The 21,800-nt window shown below is 34.2% G+C and overlaps 1 protein-coding gene across 2 annotated transcripts in view; it reads left to right on the forward strand.

Annotated features, from left to right (window-relative positions):
• The window catches only part of LOC149807255 (adrenodoxin-like protein 1, mitochondrial), a 30,604-nt gene extending 11,155 nt beyond the window's left edge, over window positions 1-19,449 (forward strand). Inside the window, exons 2-7 of one of the 2 annotated variants that reach the window (XM_089964081.1) lie at window positions 1,891-1,945; window positions 5,773-5,879; window positions 7,280-7,367; window positions 11,869-11,921; window positions 13,149-13,234; window positions 15,421-19,449. In XM_089964081.1, the coding sequence (XP_089820207.1) occupies window positions 1,891-1,945; window positions 5,773-5,879; window positions 7,280-7,367; window positions 11,869-11,921; window positions 13,149-13,186 (341 nt within the window). In that variant the 3' untranslated portion in view covers window positions 13,187-13,234; window positions 15,421-19,449. The remainder of the gene's footprint in view (window positions 1-1,890; window positions 1,946-5,772; window positions 5,880-7,279; window positions 7,368-11,868; window positions 11,922-13,148; window positions 13,235-15,420) is intronic. The other variant, XM_089964075.1, reaches the window with a different exon arrangement.
• The last annotated feature ends 2,351 nt before the right edge of the window (window positions 19,450-21,800 follow it).

The raw sequence follows: 21,800 nt of genomic DNA on the forward strand, positions 1-21,800 counted from the left end.
CATTATCAAAGTAATCATATGCCTTTATTATTCATGTCAGCCACATTATCAAAGTAATCCTATGCCTTTATTATTCATGTCAGCCACATTATCAAAGTAATCCTATGCCTTTATTATTCATGTCAGCCACATTATCAAAGTAATCCTATGCCTTTATTACTCATGTCATCCACATTATCAAGTAATCCTATGCCTTTATTACTCATGTACTTCACATTATCAAAGTAATCCTATGCCTTTACTACTCGTGTCATCTATAAAATATATATTCTGAATGGTGCATAAAAAGACCTCAGAAAATAAAGATAACAGATTGTTATGGTTGATTTTAGAATGAATCGAGCACACACCATTCTGGCTATCAAATGGAAGTGGGCCCTTGCCAAGAAGCAAATGATGCTATATTTCATTGACTAACAGAAATATTTAACTAAGTTTGATTAGTTTGGTCAGTAACCTTGTATAGAAAACAAAGATTCAGAGACAGAAACATCATCAAAAATACTGCATCATTTCTTTCCCAAGTTGTGTACAAGGGCATAAAATGTAGACTTGAGTGTCCAAAAGGAAGAATCAAGATGGGATGGTTACTCATGCCTGAGGAATTAAATTTTGGTAATGAAAGTTAGCAACAGATAAATTACCCCACTTTTTGACTTGGTTAGGGCCCATAGGACCCATTTTCTTCTAGTTCTGGACAGAACACTGGCAGTTTTTTAAATTCACAATTCTTCTGGTCATCATAAACATATGTTATCTCCATTTATATTCATTACATGTGTATCAATAAAGTTCACATTTCATGTAAGGGCAGACTTGAATCTGAATTGTTTGTTTTGGAACCTGACCTTTACACAGATATTGTCTTGCTTGGCAGATGGTTCTGCTAAGCCCACACAAAGACCAATAGTTTTGTAAAACCCACACAAGGACTGATAGTTCTGTAAAACTCACACAAGGACTAGTAGTTCTGTAAGACCCACACAAGGACCAATAGTTTTGTAAGACCCACACAAGTACCAATAGTTCTTGAAGACCGACACAAGGACCAATAGATCTGTAAAACTCAAACATGGACCAATAGTTTTGTAAGATCCACACAAGGACCAATAGTTTTTTAAGACCCACACAAGTACCAATAGTTTTGTAAGATCCACACAAGGACCAATAGTTTTTTAAGACCCACACAAGTACCAATAGTTTTGTAAGATCCACACAAGGACCAATAGTTTTTTAAGACCCACACAAGTACCAATAGTTTTGTAAGATCCACACAAGGATCAATAGTTTTGTAAGATCCACACAAGGATCAATAGTTCTGTAAATCCCTTACAAGAAATGATAGTTCATTAAAACTCACAAAGGCCTGTTAGTTCTGTAAGATGCACACAAGGACCATTAGTTATATAAAACCCATACAAGGACCAATAGCTCTATAAAAACAACACCATAACCAATAGCTCTATAAAAACAACACCATAACCAATAGCTCTATAAAAACAACACCATAACCAATAGTTCTGTAAAAACCACACAAGGACTGAAAGGTGATCTTTTGCAACCAGCTTGATGATACTTTGAATCAAGAAAATTTTCTTTTACGTACAGGTGCATAGTTGATTAGGTAAATATAAATCTTATATGTAAAGTACCTCAGAGCTTTCAGTAGTGAGAGACTTTTCTTTCAGGACCATGCATTTCTGGTCATGAACTCTCATTTTTTTTCTTCAAATTTAGCCACTAGTTTCATATATACTGGGCTTAGATTTTGGAGAAATATGGCCCTGAACTTGCATTTTGAAAATTCTACCAAGAACCATGGCTTAGCTATACTAGAATATATGTTGTAAGAGCATTTTTATCATTACTTTTAATGTCTTTAAATTTCAGGTCAGCTCAGACATGGAGAATATGAATGGAAGGATCCAAAATCTGAGGATGAAGTGTAAGCTGATACCATTACCTTAAAAACACTGTTGTCTGCATTTTTTATTGAGTGACAGCATTACACTGATAACAGACTAGTGGAATAGGCCCTGTCCTTACTCATCATAGTTGCATTATATTTGCTACAGTAGTCCAAGTCTGTACCCATCATTGTCACATTATGTTTGCTATTGGAGTAGTCCTTGTCTGTATCCATCATTGTCACATTATGTTTGCTAGTGGAGTAGTCCAAGTCTGTACCCATCATTGTCACATTATGTTTGCTGTTGGAGTAGTCCTTGTCTGTGTCCATCATTGTCACATTATGTTTGCTATTGGAGTAGTCCTTGTCTGTATCCACCATTGTCACATTATGTTTGCTTGTGGAATAGTCCTTGTCTGTATCCATCATTTTCACGTTATGTTTGCTTGTGGAGTAGTCCTAGTCTGTATCCATCATTGTCACATTATGTTTGCTACAGGATTAATCGATGTCCATACCCATCATTATCACATTATGTTTGCTAATGGAGTAGTCCCTGTCTCTACCCATCATTGTCACATTATGTTTGGTAGTGGAGTAGTCCATGTCTGTATCCATCATTGTCACATTATGTTTGCAAGTCGAATAGTACATGTATATCCATCATTGTCACATTTTGTTTGCAAGTGGAATAGTACATGTCTGTATCCATCGTTGTCGCATTATGTTTGCTAGTTGAGTGGTCCATGTGTGTATCCATCATTGTCACATTATGTTTGCAAATGAAATAGTCCATGTCTGTATCCATCATTGTCACATTATGTCTGCAGGTAGAATAGTACGTGTCTGTATCCATCATTGTTACATTATGTTTGCAAGTGGAATAGTACATGTCTGTATCCATCGTTGTTACATTATGTTTGCAAGTGGAATAGTACATGTCTGTATCCATCATTGTTACATTATGTTTGCTAGTGGAGTAGTCCATGTCTGTATCCATCATTGTCACATTATGTTTGCAAGTGGAATAGTACATGTATGTATCCATCTTTGTCACATTATGTTTGCAAGTGGAATAGTACATGTCTATCCATCATTGTTACATTATGTTTGCAAGTGGAATAGTACATGTCTGTATCCATCGTTGTTACATTATGTTTGCAAGTGGAATAGTACATGTCTGTATCCATCATTGTTACATTATGTCTGCAGGTGGAATAGTACATGTCTGTATCCATCATTGTTACATTATGTTTGCAAGTGGAATAGTACATGTCTGTATCCATCATTGTTACATTATGTTTGCAAGTGGAATAGTACATGTCTGTATCCATCGTTGTTACATTATGTTTGCAAGTGGAATAGTACATGTCTGTATCCATCGTTGTTACATTATGTTTGCAAGTGGAATAGTACATGTCTGTATCCATTGTTGTTACATTATGTTTGCAAGTGGAATAGTACATGACTGTATTCATCTTTGTCACATTATGTTTGCTAGTGGAATAGTACATATCTGTATCCATCTTTGTCACATTATGTTTGCTAGTGGAATAGTACATGTCTGTATCCATCTTTGTCACATTATATTTGCAAGTGGAATAGTACATGTCTTTCACATTACGTTTGCAAGTGGAATAGTATATGCCTGTATCCAGAGTTGTTGTATTTTGTTTGCTAGCTTCATATAGGGGATCTATCAATTAAGGGAATATAATTATGGTAATAAAAGTACAAGTTATGCTACTAATTTTGCTTTATTGTATTTATCTGAAGGTTTTTAATATTTCTTGTGTCAGTCACACTATGTTGGATGTGAATGTGGGTGTCATTTTACTCAACAGATTATTCTTATATCAGTCAAGATAAGAAGTTTAATTTTTGAAATATTAGAAGGATGCAGATGTATGACTGGCTTGTAGAATCTGAAGTCATGGCTTAAGGCTGTGTGATTGGCATAATGAAATAGGATGGAAATTCATGGCATAAGGCTGTGTGATTGGCATAGTGAAATAGGATGGAAATTCATGACATGAGGCTGTGTGATTGGCATAGTGAAATAGAATGGGAATTCATGGTGTAAAGCTGTGATTGGCATAGTGAAATAGGGCAGGAATTCATGGCATAAGACAGTGACTGGCATTGTAAAATAGGATGGGAATTCAAGGTGTATGGCTGTGTGATTAGCATAGTGAAATAGGGTGGGAATTCAAGGTGAAAGACTGTGTAGTTAGCATATTGAAATAGAATGGGAAGTCATGGTGTTAGAATATATGATTGGTGTAGTGAAATGGGATGGGAATTCATGGGTAAGGCTGTTTGATCGGCATAGTGAAATGGGATGGGAATTCATGATGTAAGGCAGTTTGATTGGCATAGTGAAATGGGATGGCGATTCATGGTGTAAGGCTGTGTGATTAGCATAGTGAAATGGGATGGTAATTTGTTGTGTAAGGCTATGTGATCAGCATAGTGAAATGGGATGGTGATTCATGGTGTAAGGCTGTGTAGTTAGCATATTGAAATAGAATGGGAAGTCATGGTATTAGAATATGTGATTGGTGTAGCGAAATGGGATGCTAATTCATGGTGTAAGGCTGTTGGATCAGCATAGTGAAATGGGATGGGAATTCATGATGTAAGGCAGTTTGATTGGAATAGTGAAATGGGATGGCGATTCATGGTGTAAGGCTGTGTGATCAGCATAGTGAAATGGGATGGTAATTTGTGGTGTAAGGCTGTGTGATCAGTATAGTGAAATGGTATGGGAATTCATGGTGTAAGGCTGTGTGATCAGCATAGTGAAATGGTATGGGAATTCATGGTGTGAGGCTGTGTGATCAGCATATTGAAATAGGATGGGAATTCATAGTTTTTGACTGAGATTGGCATAGTGAAATGGGATGGGAATTCATGGTGTAAAGCTGTTGGATCAGAATAGTGAAATGGGATGGAAATTCATGGTGTAAGGCTGTTTGATTGGCATAGTGAAATTGGATGGGAATTCATGATATAAGGCTATGTAATCTCCATAGTGAAATGAGATGGTAATTTGTGGTGTAAGGCTGTGTGATCAGTTCAGTGAATGGTATGGGAATTCATGGTGTAAGGCTGTATGATCAGCATATTGAAATAGGATGGGAATTCATGGTGCAGGGCAGTTTGATTAGCTTAGTGAAATAGGATGGGAATTCAGGGTGTTAGGCTGTGTGATTGGCATAGTGAATTGGGACAGGAATTCATAGTTTTTGACTGAGATTGGCATAGTGAAATGGGATGGGAATTCATGGTGTAAGGCTGTTGGATCAGCATAGTGAAATGGGATGGGAATTTGTGGTGTAAGGCTGTGTGATCTGCATAGTGAAATGGGATGTTAATTTGTGGTGTAAGGCTGTGTGATCAGTATAGTGAATGGTATTTGAATTCGTGGTGTAAGGCAGTTTGATCAGCTTAGTTCAGTAGGATGGAAATTCAGGGTGTTAGGCTGTGTGATTGGCATAGTGAAATAGGACAGGAATTCATGGTGTAAGGCTGTGTGATTAGCATCGTGAAATAGGATGGTAATTCTTGGGGTAAGGCTGTGTGTTAGATATAGTGAAATAGGATGGAAAGATTGCTAGACAAATCATTGATCCTGTTTATTTGCTGTAGTTGTTGTACTGTATATTGATTTTCTAACTTTGTTTGATTTCTTCCATTGATCACTGTTTTCATCATGAACTAGTAATAAGTACAATGTCTTGTTTGTTTTTTAAGGAGTTAAAAATTTGACATGTATTTTTTCATTTTTATTAATAGCAAATAATAGTAATGATTCATGTATGTTGAAGATATCAGCTTCAAACATTTTTGGTTCATTTCAGAGTGAGAATTGTGTACATTGATAAGAATGGTAAAAGATATCCAGTGAAGGGAAAGATAGGGGATAATGTCATGTATCTGGCCCACAGATATGGAATAGAAATAGAAGGTTTGTTGTTGTTTTTTTTAATTTTATGGCACAGCAGGACTTTGTAGATTATTTCATGCCAAGGAAGGTAGAGTCAAGTCCCATGCCCAGGGAAACATGATAATAGCTGATCCAGGCAGATCTGTTGGTGGGAATCTAACTCGTACCCATCTGGTCATGTGCCCGATGTTTTAACCATTGAGCTGCTGTGGCTTAGAAGAAATAGATGGAAAGCTACATGTAGTACTTTTTCTGAAGTTTTGTTATATACATGTGTCAGACATGTGTCACATTACTGTCGTTGTCCAATATAATGTAGATAATCAACATTTATTATGAATATTAGTGGCTGGTGGGTTGAAATTACTAATTTGATAGAATATAATTTATACAGGAACAAAAAAAAAGTAACAATAACAGCATTGATGATAATAATAATAATAATAACAACAACAACATTCATATGAATAATTGGTGTATTTGAATATTTGAAGGTGTGTGAAAATCCTATTGTTTATAGGATGCACGAAGCCTATTCTAAAACAGCCTGCATATAATTAGTTTGAGAGAATAGTTGCTTGAAGAATGGCAGAAAAGTAGACCTTTGATTATTTATCTTCGATTACAAGGTAGTATGTTGATGCAGTATATGAATGTATAAAATACATATAATATCCAACTGGTGTATTCAAAATAATGTATACAATATAATATCCAACTAGTGTATTCAAAATAATGTATACAATATAATATCCAACTAGTGTATTCAAAATAATGTATACAATATCATATCCAACTGTTGTATTCAAAATAATGTATACTATATAATATCCAACTGTTGAATTCAAAATAATGTACACTATATAATATCCAACTAGTGTATTCAAAATAATGTATACAATATCATATCCAACTGTTGTATTCAAAATAATGTATACTATATAATATCCAACTGGTGTGTTCAAAATAATGTATACAATATAATATCCAACTGGTATATTCAAAATAATGTATACAATATAATATCCAACTGGTGTATTCAAAATAATGTATACAATATAGTATCCAACTAGTGTATTCAAAATGTATACAGTATAATATCCAACTGGTGTATTCAAAATAATGTATGCAATATAATATATAACTGGTGTATTCAGAATACTGTATACAATATAATATCCAACTGGTGTAATCAAAATAATGTATACAATATAATATCCAACTGGTGCAATCAAAATAGGGTATAAAATACATATAATATCCAACTAATGTATTCAAAATAGTTTACAAATACGTATAATATCAAACTGGTGTATTCAAAATAATGTATAAAATACATATAATATCCAACTGGAATATTCAAAATGGTGTTGTATGATTCCTCATTTATCTGATACACAAGTTCTTGTCTTTTGTTCCAGGTGCCTGTGAGGCATCACTAGCTTGCTGTACTTGCCATGTGTATGTACAACAGAAATATCATGACCAGATTCCTGAACCAGTAGAAGAGTAAGTAATGATTGCAATCCCTTCTTAAGTGAATAGTTTTTCGGGTGTCATTTATATTTTTGAGCATTTTGACACAACTATGACTTTTAACAAAAGATTCATGTATTGGGAGTACATTTATTTTATTATCAAAATATAACAGATAAGCTTGCATGAATAAAACCACTTCTTATACTGACTGAAAATGTGCGGGGGGGGGGGCAGGGTACAGGAGTCAGCTTGTCTATCAGCCACCACCATTTAGTTTACTTTATGTCCATGAACTCTTAAGATATATTCATGCAACTTTGCATCCTTTTATATAATGATGAGACACTTTGTCTTGTGCAAGAATTGAGTCTATCTGATCAGCATTTTAAGAGTTATCCCAATTTTAATTACAACTTTTGTATCTGTCCAGTCATCAAAATTTGTCTGGTTAACATGTCCAATCGTCAACACTTTTCTGGTTAATATGTCCAATCATCAAACACTTCTCTGGTTGACATGTCCAGTTATCAAACACTTGACTACTTAACATGTCCAGAACCATTTAAGATAACTTCTTGAAATTTGGTTTGCATCTGTATCATGGTGTATTGCACTTCATATTTTGTAGGAAAGGACAATATATCAGAGCAGACACATTTGTCCTGGATAAAGTTGACAATCTATTTTGCACATCAGAATAAACTTCACACCAATAAATTTACATCACATCCTGGCTTATGAAGTTAGGACAGTTGCAATAATCATTGCATGTGAGCAAAACTGTTCTCTGACTGTTATTATCCATGCCCTGGGATAGAGATATGAGTACACTTTTCCAGTTTTATCTCAGGTTTGTTTTTATGCTCAATGGCTCACCATGATGTGGTGGAACCTTTACCCATGGTGCAAAATGTTTCCTTTTACAGATCATTTGACAGCTTCATAAGGATGTGGTTTCATGCCTTCTGCTGGATTTGCAGGAGGGAACATTTTTTCCTTTCAAAGCCACTATTAGAGAAAGTTTAGAAAAAGTCAACCAGGTACCTGATGATCCTAGTGATCGATTACCCAAGTACTCAATCAAAGGAAATTATATTAAATGTGAACCTGAGCTGCTTTATTGTAAATTCATACATGCCATCCCCCCAAGAGGTATAAGCATAATTAGTACTAATATGAGTGGCAAAAAAAACACAACCTGAAAAGAATGATCTGTATATTACATGACATAATTACAGAAAACCGTATGAAAAACCAACATTTATTTCTGCTGATTACCTGGATCTGCAGTTGGTTGCGATTCTTGTCACAAATCAACAAAAACCATGTGGATTAGCATGAGAATATGGACACAAAACAAAATGATATTTTATTTGTACACAGCATTCCCTTTATTTAGTCTACATCACATGTTAAACTTTTAAGGTCGTAAAGTCCACAAATTCTGAATACTTTATTATATCACTGTAGAATAAATCTTTCAAAATTTGTACTGATTTTTCGTTTTCCAGATGCAGCATGTTTAACAAAATCCCTCTCTGCAAATGTTTTTCAGTCATATAACATCCACGAGTCACATCGATAAAGACGGTTTCACTTGACAATATTTGGTGCCATGTTTTTTCAATATTGTATGTTCTGTAACATAAATGTGTTTCAAATTCAAGAAACCCAGCTGTTTTGTTCAAAACATGTCATGTACAGTTACCATTAATAGAACATAAGGAATCTGTTCGACTACATAGCCAAATGGTCGCACACATCAGCAATATGAAGATCAGTAGATGGAGGTCTATGATGGATCAATGACATGAGCCTCAAACTTTATTCATTATTTTGTGTCTTGCTCGCTCCTGATGTTAACAGATATAATCTTTGATCTGAACTTGGAAACATGTGTTTTTTTTATTGTTTTGTGTGTTTTTTTAATGCTTTTTGTTTTGCATAAACTAAATGGGTATCCTATAAATTTCAATGGGCTAGTACCCAGGTTCCCATTGGCACCTTTAGCCACTCCCTGATATATGGAGTCTATTTTCCAATCCGGTCATCTAGAAGCTGTTTCACATATCATAAATGGTTTTTCTGGGTATGATGATTTATCTCCCTCCATGTCTTACCTGTTCTCAAAAAATAATATCATTGGGTAACATATTTGAAGAAGAAAACAATTTTTTCTAATTAGATGTTTCTTGGATAATGCTTAGCCCATTATAATACACCCTTCCAGTCTCCCAGCAGTTACATCCATATAGAGAGTATGCCTTTCATCCTAGTAGTCAATGATAAATTAATGGAATTTGGCGCTAAAAATGATGTCAAGGGTAGATCACTCTAACTGCCACCTAGGCAGGCAGATAACTTTTAACTTTGGATCCGCAAGATAGTAATAGTTCAAAGGTGTTATGATTGAGTCCGTATTAATGAATAAACATATTTACTTGAAAATTTTTTAAATTTATTGATGAATACTTGCAGATTGCAATAACTTGAAATATGGATTTATCTCACAATCTCAGATTTTGATAATCAGTATTAAAGTAGGCTTTATACATCCCCTCACCAAATGAAATTTGGTGGGAATATAACATTTTGGCCATTTTTTCATGTGATCATTTATTTATATGCTTGCTGCATACTTTGCACTACCTATTCTCATAAAAAGTACCAAATATCATTCTTAGTGACCAATACCCTTCTTTTCTCTCAAGGTCAAATGCAAGACAAACATAAACAATGCACAAGACTATCACTTTATAGATATTTTAATGAAGAACCAAAGTAAATTTCAATGGAATATAGTTACAAATTCTGATGATGTAGATGAAGTTTTGGGGGTATGGACTGACTTTTTATGGATATCATCTCCAAACATGAACAAAGTCAAAGTACATCAGGTAAAGTATGAAATCCAACCTAATTGGCTTACATCTGATATATTAGATGCCATGAAAACATGATACCAATTCAAGGCTGTGGGAAACAATGTGTAATATAAAGTATACGGAAATAAGAATATGAAGTTTGATTAAGATAAGTAAACACAAATTTATTATCAATCAGTGTGATAATACAAAAAGAGCAACTCAGATTGATACTACAGATGTTTTCATTAATTGTTTTCATCAACATTACCACAGAATTAAAGGAACCAGTTACGCCGGGGGGGGGGGGGGGGGAATTGATGAATTGGAGAAACCCTGGACCAACAAAATCTCTTTTAAGGACTGTTTTTCTATCCTACCAGTATTTAAGAATTTTGTTGAAAAATGTCTCACTGAACCAGACACTAAGTAAGCTACAGAACTTGATCAGATTGGTCCAGTGAAGTATTTTGACCTCATCAGTCCCCAAAATATTGAAAACTGACAAAATAAAGCCTATTTGCAAATCAGGTTCTAAGGAAGATGCAGATAACTACTGACCAATTTCAATATTGCCAAACTTATCCAAATTGATTGAAAAACATATCCTTTACACATTAATGTCATATTTAACCAACACTTGATGATAAACTCTAACCAGTCAGGTTTTAGACAAAATCATATGTACGAGAATGGAGAATGCCTTGATCTCCCTAATTGAAAAATGGCTTGAACCACTTGATCAAGGTAGAATAATAGGATCTGTAGACTTCACTGTAGATTTTAACATGGTGGATGATGAAATCCTTTTGAGCAAAGTAAACTTTACCAATGTGATGAAAACACTATTAAATGGTTTACTTCATACTTATATAGAGAACACAACATGTTTATATAAATGATTGAACCTGTAACAATTAGATATGAAATCCCACAAGACTCAATTCTAGGTCCATTACTAGATATATCGTTTATTAATGACCTTTCACTTTTTATATGGGACTCAGTTTCACCTACAGATTTCTATGTCGGTGACACAACAGCATCAGACATCCAAATTTCTTTTCAGGAAGCCCTTAACAACTGGTGCACAAGCAGTGGCATGGTTGTTAATATTACCTGCTCAGCATGATAAAAAAAGAACAAATCTTGATAGTGATGAACTGTGTTTAATATGGAAGGATATAATTTGCAAATGGTCTGTCATGATAGAGCACTTGGTGTGTTGATACATAATAATATCTTATTTATTGAACATGTCAAATATATCAGTAAAATGGTTAATTCAAACATTTTCTTCTTGAAAGGCACAGGAAACTATTTTATAAATGCCTTTAACCCTATTTACATTACTCTAATGCTGTAGAGGGTAATTGAAATGATCAAAACATATCAGCCAGAACATCTACAAAAAAGAGCATTTAGGCTAATATCATGCCCAACAGAAAATAGGGAAAATGTAGCTAATTAATTAAAAATATTACCTATTAAAGACTGAATCCATTTAAGAAAAACCAAATTGGGAGGTGGGGCTATATTTATGTGAGCAAATATTGCTCACCATTCCTCTAGTTTGTTGCACTGTAGGGACATATATGTTTTACAAACAAAAATCTAGTTTCAAAGAGTGTAACAAATTACATTTTTTTTCTGCCAATTCTTTGCAGGGAAGAAGATATGCTTGACATGGCACCTTTCTTAAAAGACAACTCCAGACTCAGTAAGTAGTAGCGTTTTGTTCAGAATTAGAAGAAAGAATGAATTTGATAGTGTGTAGGGAACAGATTTATATATAGACTGTTTGAGTAGAATACATTTTGAAATAATTTCCCACTTAGCCGATATTTGAATAATCTGCTTCACAATGTAGAAATAAGTAAATTATTTTATATGGTACCCACATCAATTCTTTTATTATGGCCAACCAAAAGAATAGAATCATTTAAATCAGAGTGGTCCAGCTAGGGCCCATGGGCAAAATATGGCCTGTAGGTCATTTTTTGTGATCCATGCTCACACAGTAAGTCAGTTCTTTAATTATTATATATTTATTATAACATGTATGTATGGCCCATGAACTTTACATTTTTGATCCTTGTTGCCAACAGTGTTGAAGATGTTGGACCACCAGATATAAATTGTTATTCAAACAATATTGCTGTTTTTCCTTGAATTGTTATACTGTGTTCTTTAAATTCATTCAGTATGACTGGCAGTTTGGAAGTTGATGACATTTCAGTGCTTCTGACTTCTGGTTGTTCCAAAGTGAGTTTAAAGTGCTATTTCTTGATCAGAAAGAGCTTCACAAAAATCTTGAATAGTTCAAGAAAGTTTTTAAAGTGCTATTTGATAATTAAAGTCAGGAAAAGCTTGAATAGTTGGATTTATGTGCTACAAATTTAGTTTAAGTAATTTATTTAATGAAGACAAAATTTAGATATTACTATACAAACCTTATGAATCAGCTTGTTTGTGAACATTTCCAAGTGAAACGGTGAGACAAGGACCTTCAGCCTTAATTGCAGTAGGAATTAGAAGTGGTCTAAATGCTTGCCTTTACTTATTTATCATTACCATCTCACCTCTGTCCATGTGGGTTCAAGTCTCAGGCTCAGATAATGTGGGTTTGTGAGAAAGCTGTCAGTTGATTCCCATGTGTCAGTGGTTCTTACTGGGGTTTACTCAGGTTCGTCCTCCACCAGTTATACTGGCCACCATGTATAACCTATCCTGTACTGAGAAATGACCTTGAACCCCAAAACAACAAGACATGTACTTTTAAAAACAAAAACATTTCCAAGTGAGATGGCGAGCCAAGGACCTTAGATTTTATTGATTAAGAATTAGACATGTACTTTTAAAAACAAATCTATAAACAGTATTATGTATGCTTGTTTTTTTCAACTATATTTGGAAATGATATAACAGTAAAGAATTATTTCTACAGAGTTGTATGGGATCAAATCAAGAAGAGATGAAATTTGAATTTTATGTGAATAATATCCAAGCTGAACAGGGGAGAAGTTTATATGGGTAAGGCCTCAGTTGAGGAATAATTTGGAATTTAGATTTCATTACTTTTACTTCCATTCCAGTCAAGTGAGAAAATAAGAAAAGGCAAACAGCTAAATGTTGGAATAAATTTTCTTTAATAAGATTAGTACAGAACTGGTATTTGAATGCAGACTAATAAATCGCTAAAATCAAACAAGTCACTTTGACTTTTATAAGGGTGTGCAATGGCTCAGATCAATGTCTGTAAGATGTAATTATTATATGTACGTAAGATGTAATTATTATGTGTACGTAAGATGTAATTATTATGTGTATGTAAGATATAATTATTATGTGTATGTAAGATGTAATTATTATGTGTACGTAAGATGTAATTATTATGTGTACGTAAGATATAATTATTATGTGTAGATAAGATGTAATTATTATGTGTACATAAGATGTAATTATTATGTGTACGTAAGATGTAATTATTATGTGTACATAAGATATAATTATTATGTGTAGATAAGATGTAATTATTATGTGTATGTAAGATGTAATTATTATGTGTACGTAAGATATAGTATCAGACTGCATCTTTTCTGAGTAGAGGTTTATCACAGAATGGTTTCTTCATTCATCATAGAGTGATTTATATTTCATACAACTAAGAAATAGTGTTATTATCTTCGAACATTTTCAGTGGTAAAGTCTTTGGTAAATAGTCACTAAGTTATGAATTCTTTGCATTTTGTCCATTTGCAATTTTCATTGTGTTTATTAGGTTTAGATTTTTATAGAATATGTGATGCATACATTTCTTGAGACCATATGAGGTCAAACTAAATCTTTTGCATTATGTTTTAAATTTGAAGATGTTTTAATGTAAAACTCCAAGTGGATGCAAAGTATTAGACCTTATATTTATCTCCCTTTTATCTAATTTGTCTTATGGTGATACTTTAAACAGTAATAGAAAATGCAGGTGCTTCTAATTTCTCAAATAATGTTTCAAATTATAATATAAATTCTCTAGTGAAAAGATAATTTGGAATAATGTAAAGATTATAAAATGAACCATGGATATAATATCTCTGGAGTCATACTCTTCCATCAGATCGGATGTAAATTAGTATCACTTCAACCCTTCAACCCCTAAGATCTTGTGTGTAAATTAGTATCACTTCAGCCCTTCAAGCCCTAAGATCTTGTGTGTAAATTAGTATCACTTCAACCCTTCAACCCCTAAGATCTTGTGTGTAAATTAGTATCACTTCAACCCTTCAAGCCCTAAGATCTTGTGTGTAAATTAGTATCACTTCAACCCTTCAAGCCCTAAGATCTTGTGTGTAAATTAGTATCACTTCAACTCTTCAAGCCATCAGATCTTGTGTGTAAATTAGTATCACTTCAACCCTTCAAGCCATCAGATCTTGTGTGTAAATTAGTATCTCTTCAACCCTTCAAGCCCTAAGATCTTGTGTGTAAATTAGTATCACTTCAACCCTTCAAGCCCTAAGATCTTGTGTGTAAATTAGTATCACTTCAACCCTTCAAGCCCTAAGATCTTGTGTGTAAATTAGTATCACTTCAACCCTTCAAGCCATCAGAGCTTGTGTAAATTAGTAGCACTTCAACCCTTCAAGCAATCAGATCTTGTCTAAATTAGTGTCACCTCAACCCTTGTCATCAGATCTTGTGTAAATCAGTAGCACTTCAACCCTTGTCATCATGTGTAAATTAGTATCACTTCAACCCTTCAATCCATCAGAAATTGTGTAAATTAGTATCACTTCAACCCTTCAAGCCCTCAGATCTTGTGTAAATTATTATCACTTCAACCCTTGTCATCAGATCTTGTGTAAATTAGTATCACTTCAACCCTTGTCATCAGATCTTGTGTAAATTACTATCACTTCAACCCTTGTCATCAGATCTTGTGTAAATCAGTATCACTTCAACCCTTTTCATCAGATCTTGTGTAAATTAGTATCACTTCAACCCTTGAAACCATCCGATCTTGTGTAAATCAGTATCACTTCAGCCCTTCAAGCCATCAGATCTTGGGTAAATTAGTATCACTTCAACCCTTGAAACCATCAGATTTTGTGTGTAAATTAGTATCACTCCAACCCTTCAAGTCATCAGATCTTGTATAAATTAGTATCGTACCAACCTTTCAAGTCATCAGTATTTTCAGTACTTTGATTTCTTTCTTTCAGGTTGTCAGATAATCCTTACAAAAGAACTAGATGGAATGGAACTAACTTTACCTCCAGCAACTCGAAACTTTTATGTAGATGGACATGTCCCACAAGCACACTGATGATGCAAGATTATTTGCATTTCCTGGATATTTAAGATGACTTACTTGATATTTTCAGTGTCTATGCATTTGGATTTATTTCTGTGCTAAACTTATATAGTCTTGTGATATTATAGATGATGTTATACAAGTCCTTACATCCTGTCTGCTACTTAACACTATGTCAGGAAAAGAAAAATATTGATAGTTTTCAGAATATCAAATTTAAAAATGGGCATTTCATAAAAAGTTTAATTGCTAAAAATTATAATATATACTATTTTCATCTTATTAGTCACAAGAAGTCAGATTGACTTTTCAACTCTACTGGTCATAGACCAGAAGCACTAATGGTCTTTTGTCTGTTGTCTGTCATCCATGGGGCTTTCACTAAAAAATGTCTTATGATGTCTGCTTGGTCTTGGATGAAAATGATGGTGATCTAATATGGCTACCACATATGGCCACCAATCTGATGTCCAGTATGATCACCACAACAGCCATCTTGAAAATATTGTTATTGCTACTCCTCCTTAATGGAAAGTCATATCTTGAAAATGCAATCTCTACTCCTTTCTGAATGAATGACTATATCAACATGGTTTTTTTTACCAGTAGACTTCTTATGTTACTTAGTCCTATCATACATAATATGTGGCTACCACAATGTCTGTCTTGAACACCTTATTGTCACCACTCACCCTGAATGGACAATCATTATGACATGAGGTTTTCAATATAAAACTTCAAATAATGTTTGCTTTAACCTAAATGAAAATGGTGTCAAGCTGATGTCGTGTTTGTGTACCACAGCATTAAGTTTGAATTGTTTTTGGCAGAAGAATATCAGAGATGTGTTCAACACTAAACAATTAAAAGGAAGAAATGGTCTTTTATCTTGAATTCTTGGAAATTCTTTTTGCCCAGTAGATCATGAGTCCCTTCAAGGGACTCTTGTTATTATACATATGAGGGCTTTAATGATATTTCAGCCCAGTACTGGCTATACATTGCAGATTTAATTTTAGCTCTACTGGGCATAGACCAGAGGAGCTACTGGTCATATAACACAAGATTTTATGGGATGGTCTATTGTCAGTTGTCCATCTGTCATTTGTTGTATGATGTTTGCTAGTTAATGAATTTTTTTATTACTACTCCCACTAAACTACTCGGAGGATTACCATAAAATTTACACACACATTCATCCTATGGTCTAGTTGGTCCTAGATGAAATTGGTGCTGCTCACACATCCAATATGGCTGCCACATTGGCCGTCTTAAAAACCTTGTTATCACTACTTCTTTAGAATCGATGGTCATATAAACATAGGGTTTTCACTGAAAGACTTGTGATGTCTAGATGGTATCAAATGAAAATATTGCCAACCTAGAGTGCAATATGGACACCATGGCATCCATTTTAAAAAGCTCAAGAACAATAGCTCATCATATCAACATGTATTTTAAACTGAAAGACTTCTTATAATGTGTTAGGCCTAAATGATCTGGATTCCCATATTAAAAATCTTGCCATAAGTATTCCTCCTACACAGAACCACTCCTGTAGCCTAAGTGGTTAGAGCATCAGCCTCGGATGTGGAAGATCATAGGTTCTAACCCAGGCTGAGTCACAGTAATAACTTGCTTTCATGATACTTTTGTAACCTGTGCTAGCAAAAAGATTGTCACTTGCACTCAAGTGAATGTGTTTTCAAATAATGATATTTTTTTTGCAAGATACTCTCATATAGTTGACCCGGATATAATTAAGTCTTGGTTATTTTGCACCTAACATCTTGTCATACGTGAATGGCAGTTGTCTTTAAGATATCAGTTGATTATTTCTCTCTCATTTGTGTAATCATCTGCTTTTCTTCTGGTTATCATGAATTCATCAAATGATTTTATTTTCTCTAAATCTTCAGGGCGATGCTGGGTCATCGCTGTCAGTGCACGAAGCACTATATTGTGACACTTTAAAAATTGTTCCATTGTTTAAATTTATTTTCAAAATTCCCATGAATACCAGTGAAAAGGAACCAAAGTCCATATCTTGACTGTCTTTGTATATTCCAAACAAAAAAAATCAAAAAATTCAGCGCACTTAAAAGAATCCAAAGTCGGCTTCCAAGGTAGGCTTGCTTTGCAATAAAAAAATCTCTGTATTGATATCCTTTAAATAAAGAAAAACCTGCTTCAGAGTATCCAAAGTCAGCTTCCAAGGTCAACTTGCTTTGTAATAAAAATAACCTTTGTCTTTGATGTCCTGTCGGTAAAATTCAAAGGAGGAGTTTACTACTCGCTGCCAGTTATGTTTATTCACCACCCAGGCTTCTATGTGCTTGGCATCTGTAGTTATAATTAATACAAATGTACAGTGATGTATGCAGGTAAATAGTATACACAGCAATAACTTGCTTAATGATACTTTTGTAACCCGTGCTAGTGAAAAGATTGTCACTTGCACTCAAGTGAATGTTTTGTCGAATAATGATTTTTATTTGCGAGATGCTGTCATACAGTTCACCTGGATATAATTTAATCTTGGTTATTTTGCACCTAACACTGTCATGCATGAATGGTAGTTGTCTTCAAAATATCAGTTGATTATTTCTCTCTCATTTGCAATTTTGTTGGATACAGATTTCAATCAGATAACATATTCAAACCTTTGAACACAACCAAACACAATTTGTTGTTGTTGTTGCAGGGTTTAACGCCATTTTTCAGCACAAGATAGGCTATACATGGCGGCCAGTATAATTGGTGGAGGAAGAACCACCAACCCACGGGAAGCTACTGGCAGGCTTTCTCACATACCCACGTTAGCCAAGCCTGAGACTCGAACTCACGCAGAGGTGAGATGGCAGTGATCCGTAATGGTCAGCGCTTTAGACCACTCAGCCACTCTGGGCCCCTAAAACAATTTGTATCTCAATGTTCATGTCAATGAACATGCTACAGTATGGAAGCCTACACTACCTATAGAGTTTGTGGATATATTTTATTTTTTAATGCTCATGATGAAAGAAAGGAATAAATTATAGTAGTATAAGAATAGTTTCTTTTTTTATTATTAAATGAGCATTTTTATATATTTATTTCAACTTGCAGTGGGGGGGGCACAAATTCAATACAAATTTATTTTGTTTCTTAAGTCTTGGGACATATGACCTAGGTCAGAAAAGTTTCACCATAAGTTCTGGGACAGGAAAAAACTGTTATTTTATAGTGTACCAATATATACGGTATCACTGAAGAATATCAGAGATGGCTTCAATATTTGGCAGCTAACGGGAAGAAATGGTCTTATCTTAAATTCCTGGAAATTATTTTTGCCCAATAGAACTTCATTCCCTTCAATGGACTGAATATTTATGTTCAACAATATTTCATCACAATGCTGGCTATGTGGTACAGATTAAAAGTAATGTTCTACAAATAATGTTATCTGCTAGAAACAAAACTGTTCAGGATGATTGGTTGTGAAATATTGGAACATTGAACTGTTTGCAAATGTTTCATATAGCTATGGGTGAGAACAATCAAAAAGCACTTGGAGTGCATTTTCCTCCAATACTCCTAGCTGAATATGTAACCCAATTGTAAGGGTCATTAAATAGAAGAGTATTGGAAAAAGTACCTTGTCACTAATTGTCCCTAAAAATAATAGCTACATGAGTATTTAAAACTTGATCAAGTTGCATGGGTTGAAGGTCATGTATTACTCTTTCCAAATAAGCAAAGAAAAGAGTATGTTGGCGATTTATATTTTCAGCATGACACAGTTGTTGAGATCATATTGTTTTCCACAGGAAAAAGTCTGTGTGACTGATTTATTGCAGGACCTATATAGATTTAAAAATATCTTGTGTACTTTTCATTGGCTTCATCATTTTCTTTTACATTGCTGTTACTATGATTATTAAAACTGTGAAACAATTTTTCTTGTTCTTTATTTAATAAGAGACAGAAGCTGCAACCACATCATATGTCCTAGGCCAATAAATCAGCCCCACACCTATAATGATATTGAATGGCGTTTTATGGGCTGATATTGTCTGTTCATTAAAACCTGCAAAATTTGAAGACAATTTTGTCTCCACACAACCGGTGTACATTTTATACATCTACTGGTATTCCTCACTGCTGTTGAACTATCATCAGCTGAAGTGTTCTTTTGGCAATATGTATATATTATTTCCTATTCAAATCCTCTATTTGGCAACTTGTAAATCCACGTAGAATAGCACAACCCTCTGTCCTGTGGCCATTTTGATATTGCAGGGTATAGCTATTACCAAATACTGTTGAGTGTCTAAACTCTATGCAGGTGCGCAAAGATTTGCTTGCAGTAAAATTGCACATTTGAATAAACGGGTGACATCAGACCCACATATTGTACATCAATATCAGCACAGATTTGAGGGTTTGATTTATCACAGAGTTCATATTGGAGCATTACACCTAACTATGTCATAGGTCTTTTCCAGAATTCATAGAGGTGTATTACACCTAACCTTGTTACATGTCCCTTCCAGAGTGCACACTGGTGCATTACACCTAACCATGTCATATGTCCCTTCCAGAGTTCATGCTGGTGCATTACACCTAGTTAAAACTGATGTCATTTAGAAAAATGGTATGATCATGTTTCTCAAGCTACAAAGTAAGACTTGATTTTACAAAAGCCAACTACCTTAGAAAGATCAAGACAGCAAAAATACAGTATATACAGCAATTATTTTACAGTGACCTGTTTGCCTTGTGAAAGCAGTGCTGCACAGTTAAAGCATTACTTTTTTTGCTACATTGTTTGACATGTCAGAGATAGTTTTCTGTGGGTTTTGTAAACCTCTTATTAAGGTTTGTGTTCTTAACATCGAGAAAGCTTAAGTGCTTTAACCAATTATTATTGTATACAGGATTTATAGGTTACTGTATTTGTATGGGAAAATATGAACAAGTTTTTCTGACTAATACTGCATGGCCTTGGGAGTGTAGTATTAGTCCCCCCAAAAAAGATTTAATATTTTCCCATGCAAATGCAGTAGCCTTTTTATTAAATACTCATTTTGTTTTTCTACCTAAGGCTTAATAATAAAAAGAACATACTACAAGAAACAAAGTCACTGAATTATGCTTTATTCCAAAATAGAAACACAACCATAGATTCATCAGTATACAGTAACAACAGTAATGCACTACACCGCGTCATTAGCACGCAGGTCAAAAGCATTCAGCGAAATATGCCCATCAAATGCGTGCCATCAGAAGCGCACAGCATAAACTAAAAGTCTGTAATCTTATTATGACTTTATAAATGTCTCATTTCAAATGAAATAAACTAATAGTTTGAATCACTGTTTCCAGTGAGCAGACATCAAAGTGTGTACACTGTTAATATTGAGTAGAAATAAAGTAATGGTTTCAATCACTGTTTTCATTGAGCAGACATCAAGGTGCGTATTTACGCAGTATAAGCCAATAAAACCATAAATACCAAATTCATTTTGTAAAAATTTAACAATCGTATCTAACCACAGAAGAAGAAAGAGCATATCATAACTGATGGATATCGCATTTTGAACAGTGATAGAAATAATACACTGAAACTCATATTAATACGATTAAACATTTTTTAAATAGCGAATATTTGCTTATTTATTTGACATAATATTTATAATTTATGCCTTGTGCACTTTTGTCTTGCAAACTTTTGTCAGTGCGTGCTTTTGTCAGTGCATGCTTTTGTCTGCATGCATTTGTTGGTGCACTTTTGACCTGCACACTAATGGCAGGACACCATAATGCACACATAGCACCACCCAGCAACCTTTGAACTTTTTCACATGCTTGACTCAAAATTCTTGTTTTGGTTTACTTCAAATGGAAATTTAGAGTCATAATTTGAATGAATGCTCATTGAAACAGCTTTCCAGTTGGTCTGGAATGGATGGATTTTGTTTTTCTATTGATCCAACTCAATTCTGCTTTTCTGCTTATAATGGACTGGATTTTTTTTGTAGCTGATTCAGTCCATACAGTATACATGTGACTTGAGCAGTGGACTAGCATTGAATCAACCACACCTCTGTTTCTGTTCTGTGATTGATTGTTTGGAATCATAATATGCGAAACTTAGTTTTAATTTAAATTATCAAAAAGACGCTATGGAATATCACATTAATTTCCTTTTGAGTGCAGTAAGGAGAATGTATTTCAGTTGGAAATACAATCAAAATTACAGTACAATTTGGCAGTGTGTATCCAGTTTTGTAATGAATGACATGG

Source organism: Sinohyriopsis cumingii, chromosome 1 (assembly GCF_028554795.1).
Source record: "Sinohyriopsis cumingii isolate HCF-2022 chromosome 1, ASM2855479v2, whole genome shotgun sequence".
NCBI classification, from domain to species: Eukaryota; Metazoa; Mollusca; class Bivalvia; order Unionida; family Unionidae; genus Sinohyriopsis; species Sinohyriopsis cumingii.